This window comes from Dunckerocampus dactyliophorus, chromosome 2, assembly GCF_027744805.1.
Source record: "Dunckerocampus dactyliophorus isolate RoL2022-P2 chromosome 2, RoL_Ddac_1.1, whole genome shotgun sequence".
In the NCBI taxonomy this organism is placed as follows: domain Eukaryota; kingdom Metazoa; phylum Chordata; class Actinopteri; order Syngnathiformes; family Syngnathidae; genus Dunckerocampus; species Dunckerocampus dactyliophorus.
In genome coordinates, this window is record NC_072820.1 from 18,339,245 (window position 1) to 18,352,044 (window position 12,800).

Consider the following 12,800-nt stretch of genomic DNA (forward strand, 5'->3'; position numbering starts at 1 on the left):
CATTGCGTACTTGCCGGAAATGAAGATCGCATATATTTACCAGCTTCCTCTTCATCTCTCCTTTTTAACTGTGAATTGCCACCACTCTAGTTAGTCCCTCTCCTTCCGCTACATAGCCAAGATGGCAATGAATTTGGGTGGTTAGGCTCATCAATTGGGGCGCATTGAGTGCAACATCTGGGTCCCGAGGTTGCACTGCATTTTGCCGTACTTCTCAGTGTGAATGCACGCACGCACTCAAAATGCTAAGTGTAACTGTGGAAGAGCGCAAATTGAAACACAGCCACTTTTTTCCAGTGGTCCTCAGTGTTGCTGCTGGTCAGTAGGGTGTGTGAGTGATGGGAAGAAAAGCTCTAACTGATGCATGTATAAATTTCTAGCCTCCCAAATATAAGACAACCTGCCTTTTTCTTTGCTAGTTTTTTAGGGGAAAAATGCTGTCTTGTATTCGGGTCAATTTGTTTTTTTTTTAATATATGATGCAAAGCAGCTTGGTTCCATTGATTTTGAGCGATATCTGACCAAAGATAACCTTAGGTAGCTATGGTTAAAGGTCAAATCAGTCCGTGTTCCCAAGTCATCTTCAAGGAGTCTACCTGTACAAACATTTCTGTTACTATAAAAGATAATCAGACTCAACATGGTTGATTGTCATTGTTGTTTTGTCATCATTTTTCTTTTCTTTTTTTCCTTTTTGCTTTCTTTTTTGGCCTTAAAGATGTTCTGGATACCTTTTGAAGCATAATGAGTAGAAGAAATCCAAACTGAAACAATTTCTTCACATTAAAAAGCCACCATTGTTACACCCCATCAATCTATTCACTTTTATATAGCTGGCTAGCGAGCTAACTAGTTAGCTATGAGTCCTGACACAATATACAATGTACAGAAGTCTTAGGTCACCATTCTGTATATATTTTGTTCACATTCTCAGTCTGGACAAAAAAAAACAGTCGAAAATCTGAAGTGGTAAGTCACTCTGAATGCAAAATGGAATGGAGCCGTAATTTATGCCATTACTAACAAATTGATCTGTCCTACCATTTACTGGTGACTGCTCTGGTGTGGCTTTTGTGTCGTTTTGCACAGTCAGCCTAAATCAGTCGTATTCTTACCTCTAGGGATGGCTACAGAGGTACGGCTACCTTTCCCGCACCGAACCCAAAATGTCTGTCCTGCGCTCGGCCCAAACAATGCACTCGGCCATTGCCGCCATGCAGCGCGCCTACGGCCTCAATGTCACCGGGATGCTGGATGAGAGAACCAAGGAGTGAGTAACAGTAAATGTGTGTGAGTGTATGAGTGTGTTTGCTGGACACAAATCAGATATGTTGTCCACGTCGTCATGAATCAGCGTTAAGGTAAAGCTTTTAACACATCTCCTTCTTCTTCATTTTGCATGATGATGCAGTGATATCACGCCGAGGTGAGACTTGATATTTTGTTTTTGGTAACTGTGTCTGTTCACTGCACATTGGGATAATTGATGACTTTTTAGGAAAGGAGCCATCGTTTTTGCCCACAGATAGAGAAATACTCATGTTTAGGATGTATTTTTTTGTGTATGTTAACTCACCAATTATTAATAAACCTTGAAACTGTAAAAATAGACAAAAACATTCGCAATAATCCACAAGTCAAAGTCCACGGAGCGTTCACTCGTGCACAAACACATGCATGCACCCAACATAGACATGTCATATAATTAATGTGAGCACTCCTCCTGCCAGTTCCATCCATCCATCTTCGATACCGCTTCTCCTCTTTTAGGGTCGCGGGGGCACGCTGGAGCCCATCCCTGCTGACTTCGGGCGACAGGCGGGGCACACCCTAGACTGGTCGCCAGCCAATCGCAGGGCACATATAGACAAACAACCATTCACACTCACATTCATACCTATGGACAATTTAGAGTCACAAATTAACCTAACATGCATGTTTTTGGATGTGGGAGGAAACCGGAGTACCTGGAGAAAACCCACACACACACAGGGAGAACATGCAAACTCCACACAGAAATGCCCAAGGGAGAATCGAACCCAGGTCTTCCCGATCTCCAGACTGTTACTGTGTTGGCCAACATGCTAACACGCTCCCGCCAGTTATTAATGGTAACACCATCTTGCACAGTAGAAATAGACAAAAACACTCAAAATAATACACAAAGTCAAATTCCATGGTATACATTTGCACTAGCACACGCACGCACCCAACACAGACATATCATATAATTAATGCGAGCACTCCTCCCTCCATTTATTAATGATAATATCAACTTGCATTGTAAAAATAGACAAAATACATTCACAATAATCCACAAGTCAAAATCCATGGCACACTCACTCATGCATGAGCCAGCACATGCACTCAACATAGACATGTCATATAATTTATGCGATCGCTCCTGCCGATAACAGCCACCTTGCACAAACAGAAAGACTCGCAATAATCCAAAAAGTCAAAGCTCATGCACAAGCACATGTACCCACAACGTCATCATGTCATATCATTAATGTGGCCGCGCCTTTTGCCAGGTAATGATAATGGACCCCACAAATGTCATTTCCATTTTTTGAGATGACTGTAGATAAATGGTAAGCTCACGTCAACAATAGTGTTGTATGTATGTCTTGTCTCAAGGATGAGGATGTTGACATCTTCTTCTTCTTCTTCTTCTTCTTGTCTATTTCAAGTTGGATGCAAAGGCCCCGCTGCGGCAATCCAGACAGACTCAAGAGTGTTTCGAGGTCACGGAGGAGAAGATATGCGCTGACAGGACAGAAGTGGCAGCGTACACACATCACCTACAGGTGAGAGATGAAGGATGCAGTTGCCATGGCGACCATTGAGGCTTAGCTGCACTTACTGTGAGGAGGAAAACGGAGGAGGAGGGGGAGGGTAATGTGTGCCAGTGATGTATTTTTTCTTTTCTGTCATCGTCAGCCTGTGATCACGCGTTGCCATGGCGACACGCAGGAAAATATAGTCAGCGTCACACAGGCGGGATTTAACACATACATTTGTTTGTGTGTGTTAGCGCAGCGGCAGTCATTATGTTCTATTTCTGTGCTGCGAATAGCTGGTGGCACCTTTTCATACCCGGCAGCAAACAATTTTCAGCACTCATGCTCATGTAGGAATATAGTTCCTGACTGCAGAATCCCTCATTTCAGCAGAAAATGTTCCAACTCTCATCTTATCTCTTCCTGATTACCCTTCCTTTTTAATGGCTTCTGAGGAGGGTCGATAAACGGGTCTGCGGCACGGCTGCTAAACTGACAGGTTTCAGCCGCCGTCGACGATAATGCCGTCAATTTATTCAAATCCTTCCCTCCCTTAATTTGAATTGATGAGAGAGCTCTCCAAATAGAATGTCAATCAGTGCTGAGCCACAGACTGCACTTTATTCATGAAGATGGGAGAAGAGAGAGAGAGAAGATTCCCAATTCCTTTCTGCCTGCCAGGCACTGATAAAGAACGCTGTGTAAAAGTTCACTCAACGCTGCCAGCCTTGAAATACTTGTGTCAACTACTTTTCTCGCCTTCATTTTGAAAAGGAAAATTCTTTCCATCCTATAGACTCCCAGAACAAAAGTGCATCATTTGACCTTTTGGCGCTAGGTTTCCACCAAGTTGGACAGTTCTGTTTAGCTCGCTATGGTACGGTTTGGTAAATTACATTTGTGGCGCCCCTTGTGGGTTGTGTTCAAGATGCTTTGGAAGAAAGCTAGCATACATGTAATACAGATATCCTAAAAGTTGTATAACCATGAGATAAATGGTCAATGACTTGCGGACAATTGGTCCTACCCATGGCCCTGCAAAGATGTCTTGCGTGATGACGGCCATGTTTTTCAACTAATCTTGCTCAAATTTTACACACATGTGCTTAAAGGTGTGTGCCAAATGTCATGGGGATTTGGCTAAATACTCTTAAGTTACAATGAGAGTATTGTAGAGATGTGTGAGAAATTTCACGTCAATCCCACTCATGTGGGTTCAATAACAGCGCTACCATGTGTTGTATTTGTCACTAAAATAATAGCACAGGCAACGCAGCAGGGCTGCATGTTTTCACAAATGTTCACCTTTTGTATGCAGTGGTGTAGAAGTGTAAGAGTTACACACAAAAAATACATACAGTCATGTGAAAAGACTGGGACACGCCACGGTCACTTGTCACTCTTAACAACTTTAGAGCAAGCAAAAACAGCATACAAGATGAAATACAATCCTGGTTAACCTCCAATTTGTTTGGGCTTAGAAACTTTTAAATGTTTCCCTTTGGAAATTATGGAAATACAAAAATGTTGTGATCACAAACTCCTATCAGTAATACCCAAACAGTATTAAGTTCACCACTCTTACTATTAAAATGCAAATAGTCTTAACCTCTTTGATGAATGATGAATGTGCAATGTAAAAGTGAAACATGGTATGTCTCACAAGTGTAAAAAGAAGCTAACACTACCTGATACTTTGAAAACAAGTGACAACGTGACGTTTTCAGTTAACTTCAGCTGGACTTTTTTGTTCTCTTCTTTGACACCCCTTGTCGAGGCGGCTCCTTCTTTTGGAAAAAGTGCTGTAAAAAAGCAAAATAAAAAGTGAAACACACATAAAGTTAATTGTCGGATGCCCACTAAACTGAAGTATGCATGGCAGCAGTTCGGAATCAGAAATTTCTCTAAAATACAGTATGACCTGAAGAGGCTTTCAGCTTTACAGGTGCCACTAACTTTATTTTTTTTGTAGTCCATTCCAACCAATCAAGAGAGTGCAGTGTGCCTAAAGCCACCCTTTAGGTACCAAACCACGACAACGCAAGTGTGCCAAAAAGTGGTACAAATCATGCTCACCTTTACGGAGTAATTTAATAAAATGAGTAACATACTACAGAATAGTGCACAAAAGGACTGCCTGATGAAAAAGCTAAATGTGTTGATATTATTACATATTCTAGGGGGACATACATGTACATTTTTGTCGATGGAAACAGTAACAATTCCCTTGGACCATTAGACCATTGATTCTCAAACTGCGTACCACTGGTGCTAGCAGGCGCCACTCTGGAACATCAGAGATTTATTTTTAATTTTTAAAAAAATCAACATATATCCATATATAAAGAATATAGAATATAGAATATAGAATAGAATACAGAATATAGAAAGTTTATAAATACAAATGTGTTAACAAAAAATTGCTGACATTTAATTAAAATGTAATTTTCCTTTTTTTTTTATTATTGTAATAAATTTATCTGCAAGTACCAGCAAAATATTTGAAACTAGCCCATGATGGTAAGCGGAGGTAGCAGTAACTGTGGTCCATGCAAAGAATTTTTTGAGAAACTACTTGACTTGACCACCACTGCTTGGTCTGTCGTGTGTGCCATTGTCAACATCTGAAGTTTTCTTCACCCTCCACAGCATAAAAAATGTCACACCAAAGGTGGGCGCCCGCGAGACCCACGATGCCATCCGCAGGGCCTTTGATGTGTGGCAGGGTGTGACCCCGCTGCGCTTCGAGGCTGTCCCCTATAGCGCCCTGGAGACCGGCAGGCGCGACGTGGACATCACCATCATCTTTGCTTCGGGTTTCCACGGCGACAGCTCGCCCTTTGATGGAGAGGGTGGTTTCCTCGCCCATGCTTACTTTCCTGGGCCAGGCATAGGTGGGGACACCCACTTTGACTCAGACGAACCTTGGACCCTTGGGAACCCCAACCATGATGGTGAGTGGAGGAGTATTTTATATTTAATACAGAGCATCATCCTTATCATGCTGTTTTTCAATTAGCGTTTGATATTTCCTGCATTGCTGGTATATGTCATTCTTTTCATTGGCGGTTATAATTAAAGCTTATAAATTTAGCGTAGCAACAAGCAGGAATTCTGCTTATCTGCCTTGTTGCACCGGAGAGTTTTACACAGAATGGAATGGAATGCTGATCTATCAAAGACGATGACAAAGTAAATGCATAGTGACATTTGCGTCAACAAGGAGGAAGTAGTGGAGAAAAGAACAGAAGAAAGTGGGCAGCTAGAAGACAGCAACGTGTGGCAAATAAGGACATCTTGTGGAGGCTAGGCAGTTGGTCCAGCTGGACAGACTATCTTAAAGGATACAGGATGCACTTTTCTAGCCATCAGACAGTGCTGTGTAAAGACGCGTCAGCCCATCTGTTTGTCTGTCTGTTGTTTTTCTGTAAGTGACAGGAGAGAACGAGCATCTATTTGGAGACATTGCTACAGGCTTGCAGAAAAGTATTCATTTTTCTAAATTGCAACATTTTGTATTGCAGGCTTTCATCGTGGATGCTAGTTGCTTGTTTGTTGTGACTTTGTTGATCGTTAAATGCACAGATTTTGGGAAGAAGGATTACAAACATGTTAGCATTGTTTATTTGTGGGATTTTTTTCTGATTTGCTGAATTAGTGGCACAAAGGTAAATATATCAATATAAAAAGTGGAATTTTGGAAATTTTTATTACAAAAATGAGAAAATATTGAAAGAGCTTGCAGTATTATGCAGTACAAGTTACAACCATAATTATATAAATACTAACAATACTACTACTAATAACAATAATTGTAACAGCAAAAATAAGTCTTGTTTTAATAATGTACATTTTTTATCACAATGAATTTTAAAAAAAGCTAGTTAGTATCATTATCATTTCAATCAATCAAAACTGAGCAATTTTTATATACACCTACTGGATTTTTGCCAAATACCACAAGTCCTACTAATACTGTTGCTAATAATAATAATAATAATAATAATAATAATGTGCCAAATGAAAAGATTAATTGCGATTAATTGCAGTCATATTTAGTGCGTTATTTTTAAAATCGCGTTAATCTAATTTTTAACCTCTAACTTTACTGTTTCTTTATACAAGTTGCCTTTTTATAAAATACATTTTTATACGTTGGGCTTCTTGTGCTTGAATTGTTGGGGGTGAAAAACAATGGTCAGTCACACCCTGAAGTAGACATTGAGTGGCTGTCATTGTGTTTTGGCTTGTTTAGAATCATCTGACCCCCCATGTATCCAAGTAAGTATGAGCAAGTCTGACCGACAGGCTGGTGTTACCAAGTTGATAGCGATGAACTGCAGGCTGATAAACATTGTGGAAGACAAATAGTTAACAGAAACTGTATCCAATATCTCACCATACAAGCTACCGTTCAGGAATATAGTGATGACCAAAAATCAGCAAGATGTACAACCGCAAAACAAACTGAATATGTTGGTTCAGGATTCACCCAACTGTGTGGCTATAACCGCAGATCACTGGACCTTAGCTGGTTCAGTGTTCTATAATTGTATTGCTCAGAAAAGTCTTATTATTTTTTTACGTGTTAATTCCAGCACTTTATATGGATCTGATCTTTTATTTTATTTTTGAATTATTTGGAGATTGACAAAAGAACACAGCAATATCCCTCCGGGTGGTCGAAACTAAAGGCTGCAGGCAGCACCTTGGGACTACTCTCAAATACAGTGGAGTGTAAATGGCTGGGACTGCATCTGTTCAAGTCTATTATCAGCAATAAATGACATTATAAAGCCCCTTTTTTGTTATATATCAATCTTTTGATCTGCCACAGTAAGGTAATTAATTTAATTGAAAATACCCCAAAGTGAGGGTTTTTCTCAGTAATTTTAGGTGGAATTAAAACATTTATTAATTAGATCAATTAACTACAGGTTATCATTAATTAATCTGTCATTTTTGCAAATCTCTTGACAGTACTAAATAATACACATTATAATAATCACAATAATAATCCAATTTCTGTAGCACTTTTACAGGTATAAATTAAATTACTACAAATAAATACATTAAAATATATATAAATAATAGTAATACAGTAGTATACAATAATAATAATAACAAAATAATATTGTGGCCAGTGAGTGTATTCTAGCTCAGCTATTATGTTTGTCCTTCTCAACCTTTTTTGTGTTACTTTTCATACATGCAAGTGGTCACCCTCAAACCCCCAGGTCAGATTCCCATCCTCCCTTGTGCTTGTGCTCAGCGTCTCATTCAGGAACGCTCCAGTCTTCCTCTTATGTGTCTAGAAAGCCGCGCATAGCCTTTAATGGGCTTTCACAGCAGTGTAATTGTAAATGATGCATCTTGACATGTTCACTAATGGCAACCCTGTACGCTCACTGGGGAGTCCTTGCGGTGGGGTCTTCTCTTTGGCGTTAGTGCAAAAGGTTGCTTGTGTTGCATACATACATACAGTAACCTTTTAGCTGCTGGCCCTGGGTCAGTGGATGCTGGCGAGAGTGGATATCGTGTTTTAAAGGGCAACGATCTCCCAGGGATGAATTCAGTCACGTGCTTTATGGAGATGTGGTGTGTCTGTCCAAGTCAGGTTGGTAGTGCAAGCTGCATGCTGACCACATATACTGACCATGGTAGTTTTTATATTTTATTCCCTCGAACCTGGCTGACCTTTGACTTCAGATGCTTTGTCTTTTACTACTTCTTCGGCATGTATTTTTCAAACCTTTGCATGCAATTTTCAAACCTATTTCTTGTCTTCCTGCTACAAAATCCACGAGAAGGCTTTTGCAGGCTGTCACGCACATGCCAAAGCAGCAGGGGGCACTATAGCCTCTTAAAAAAATGTTTTAATTTTTTTATTTTAGCCATTCAGAAGCTGGAAGAAAGCCATTTCCGATAAAAGGCATAATGACACCAATGGATAATGAAGGAAATGGGAAAAAATACATGTGGACTGCTAATGAAATATTCCTGAGTGTCACGTAAATATCAAAACAAAACAACAAGAAAAAACTAAATCTAAACAATAACATCAAAGAATTGTACTTACGTGAGTATATAACTGTTTGCTTTTTTGTCTCATCCTTAGTTTCAAGTGACCTGAAACCTAACATGAATAAAAGATCGAAATACACACAAAATTATGCACTTTTAAAAACACCCACGCTATATATTTTGCATTAACCTTTTGGAGTACAAAATAGAATCATGCTCGCAGACCTCCACCAAGGCCAAGCAATCCTATTATGTCAGTTTGTCTTGCTTGATTGATACAAATCGGTCAGAGCAGCTCCAAACTTATTATTAGATTTTGCAGCTCAGTAAAATCGAATGGTGTCTTCTTAGGCTAACTAATAGATAAAGAACAAAACCTCACGTTTTCGTGCTTGGTGTAGGTAACAACTCTGAAAGAAGAAAGTGCTGTAATGAGACGAAACAGCCCCGCTATCTTGCTTAGCGCAAAAATCACACTTATAAACTGTACCTTTTAATCTAGCATCACTTCTCTTTCCGCTAACTGTTGTGTCACAAGTTGTGAGCACATTATCATAAAACTGCGTGCACTGACAGCAAGAACACAGTGACCCAAATCTGACAGTCGTGGGCATTCATTCACACATTGAAATTTGCACACATTTCATGTTTTTGACTCATCTTTTGCACCTTTTTTGCGTTGTTGTGAAAAACAACAACAACTCAGTTGAACACAATGTAAAATATGAGCACATTCACAGTCATCCAGGCGAACACTAGTTGGCTTCAGGGCGTTCCATCATGAATACATTGAAGGATAGCTTTGATTACATACAGCAGAATGACTAATGAAAGGAGAGAAAGGAGAAACTGAGTCGTAATGGCTCCCTCTGTAGAACATTTGATATCATTTAAAGCTGTGGAGGGCCGCAGCTTTGCCTGAAATGCGTGCACAGCTGGACTGTTCAGGTTGTCTTAGAAGATATTTCACCTCATCCAACCCGTTTCATCATTTCAAGCTCAATGACTAGATAGGACAGCTCTAGTCTGAGGAGATGGTGCAAGATCCAAGCATATATCGTCTCAGGTTGAGGCACGCCACCCCAAAATCAAGACTGATTTCACTCATTTGTGGTGCAAAATGACAATCATTAAAGATATGGTGGTGTAAAACCTTTGCCTGCCAACGAGTCACCACAACAACAAAAATAAAAAACTCAATTTGCATATAGTACACATTTTCTGACAGAATTGACACAACACATTTTTTCCAGGCTTTCGCCGGCCACAAAAAACAATGTGGCGGGCCGAATCTTCACTTTGACATGTGTATGAAAAACACAGTCCAAAGTAATGTTTTCATTTTCAAGCCACTATTTTTTTCTCAACCTGTCTTTAGGCAACGATCTGTTCCTGGTTGCCGTTCACGAGCTGGGTCACGCCCTCGGCCTGGAACACTCCAACGACCCCACAGCTATCATGGCTCCTTTCTATCAGTATATGGATACGGAGAACTTCAAACTACCTCATGATGACCTGCAGGGCATCCAGAAGATCTACGGTAACCCTCAATTTCTTCACCTTCAATTTCTTCTTTTTTTAAAATTAATTTGTACTGAGTGTGTATTTAAAGTGGTGATGGACTGATGAAGTGCATATTTACAGAAGTGGGGAAGTCATAGAACACAATACATAGAGCATAGAACAAAGGACAAGGAAGAAGTGAGTGTTTAGTTGCTGTGTGACGAGTTTAGTGTTCTTAGTGAAATTACACTGTGAGTCAGACTGTTATATTGTTATACTGTTATATATAATGACCTCCTGCGATTTCCAATAGGTTGACAAGCTTGTTGTAAGTACACTGATAGCTCGTGATTGGCTCCTGCCAAAGACAGAGCTACTGTTTGCTCACTGACTCGCGAGCGCACAGTATTTAAACAATTTGTAGTAGTTCTAAAGTAAAGGAGATGTCACAACATTAGAATGTAGCCATAACTTAGCGGCACCGCTGTATAAGCTCAATGTTCAAAGTTGAATAAAAAAGTAGCAGCTTATACACCAGAGTTTACGGTATATTTCTGAGGTACCTTTTGAGTGTTAAGATACTGTGTGATGATTTTAGTGTTCCTTGTAAGATAACACCGTGAGTGAGACTGTTAAATTGAGTAATGACCTCCTGCGATTTCCAGTGGGTTTACAAACTCATCATGATTTTTGTTCATAGCTCATGTTTGGCTCCTCAGTTCACAATACGAGACAATGCACAAGATTGAGTCTATGAGAACTAGACAAGACAAGACTTTAACATTACTTTTAAAAAAATACACTGAAAAAATATAAAAAATCTATAACAATATATTGCAATCTACTCATTTAATTTCTGCTACGTTGCACACTTCTGCACTCTGTTGTATGCTGCCGGCCTCGCCTCCACTCACCGAGACAAAGAGACAGTATGACTGACAAAAAGGCTCACTCTGTTCATGCTGTTGCTCTATGGCCAAGGCACAGAGTGAACTGTCTTCCTGCCTGTTTGGAGGCGAGGGATGAGACACACAGGCACATGGTGATATATTCAGGCCGGCAAAATTATCGAGTTCATTTTCATTTATTGTGTGATTAATTAATTAGTTTATTATTATTGTATTATCATCCCAGGTCTCGTGCCCACGAGGCATTAAATGTTTCAGATCATCAACCAAATTTAAATATCAGTCAATGACAACACAACTGAAAGTTTGTATTATTAAGGGAGAAAAAAAATTCAAACCTACATGGCCCTGTGTGAAAAAGTGATTGCTCCCCCCACCAGCATCGAAGGCCGGCCATCCAGTCAGACAAATCCAACCACTTTTCGGGCTATCTGCCTTAGACTTCCAACTGCCACGCACACACGGGCGAGTGTCCAGTGTTGGCCACATTAGCCGCCACCCAACCAATGATCACATCATGAGCCTTCAAAACTCATCACCCCTCGCGAAGTGCCCGCCCCCCAAATGCCGCATCAAACTAAAGCTTTTTAACGTGCCAGCCTGGCGAGATATTTTTTGTGGCATGTTTTGCAGGGTGCAAAATTTATGCCACTCTCACAAACGACAGTTAAGTCCCACATGGCAGACATGATTGTTTTATGTTTGGCACGCGTAGACAGTGAGAAGGAAAGGAAAATGGGCGAAAGGCAAAAAAGCTATTTTTTTAACACAGTTGGATTGTTGAGCTGCATAAGCAAGGCCTCTCACAGCGTGCCATCGCTGCTGGGGTTGGATGCAGTAAACAGGCATCACCACCGACAGGTTTTTCCACCTGGAGCAAAATTCCCACTAGTCTCCTGGAAACACTGACATCAAGCATGCCCAAACCAATTTTTGAGGTGATTAACAAGAATGGCGCAGCTACTCATTACTGAGTCCTTTTTTTTAACATGTTATATCTCTTTCGAGGGGTTTCAGGCTATTTTGAGCTATGGTCTTAAACTTTCAGCTGAAAAACAGCATATTTCATTTTAATGGTGGTTTGCAATACACTGCTTACTAAATTTTTTTGTCTCTCTCCCATTTCTGCTTTTTGCATGTTGAAGCTCTACTTAGAACCTCCTTAAGATCCAACAGTGCAACACATAAATTCTTGCAATTTTTCAACTGTTTTTAAATTTTTTACCAGGAGTGTATATGTATGTGTGTGTGTGTGTGTGTGTGTATATAAATGCATACATATATATGTACAGTACATGTATATGTGTGTGTGTCAATCGTGAGCTAGTCAATCTTTGGGACTTTGTCGATCGCGAGAATATATATCATATCAGTGCCCTCCCCTCTCGGAGAGCGACCAACAAGCACGCATTTTGTCTACTGAACACGCCCGTACGCCTCGCCGCTATCCAGGCAGCAACCCGCGAGCCCGGTACCTAAAATCCGGCCGGAGGCACACTAGTACCTAGACTGCACGCTGCAGCGATGTGCTTTCACACACAACAGTAATTATTGCATGTTAATAGGGCTCAAAGTCTGCCAT

The 12,800-nt window shown here is 40.3% G+C and overlaps 1 protein-coding gene across 2 annotated transcripts in view; it reads left to right on the forward strand.

The window, feature by feature from the left end:
- The window catches only part of mmp16b (matrix metallopeptidase 16b (membrane-inserted)), a 28,158-nt gene that overhangs the window by 2,564 nt on the left and 12,794 nt on the right, over positions 1-12,800 (forward strand). Inside the window, exons 2-6 of one of the 2 annotated variants that reach the window (XM_054768454.1) lie at positions 1,122-1,270; positions 1,412-1,426; positions 2,694-2,810; positions 5,433-5,737; positions 10,186-10,347. In XM_054768454.1, coding sequence (XP_054624429.1) covers positions 1,122-1,270; positions 1,412-1,426; positions 2,694-2,810; positions 5,433-5,737; positions 10,186-10,347 — 748 coding nt within the window. The remainder of the gene's footprint in view (positions 1-1,121; positions 1,271-1,411; positions 1,427-2,693; positions 2,811-5,432; positions 5,738-10,185; positions 10,348-12,800) is intronic. The other variant, XM_054768456.1, reaches the window with a different exon arrangement.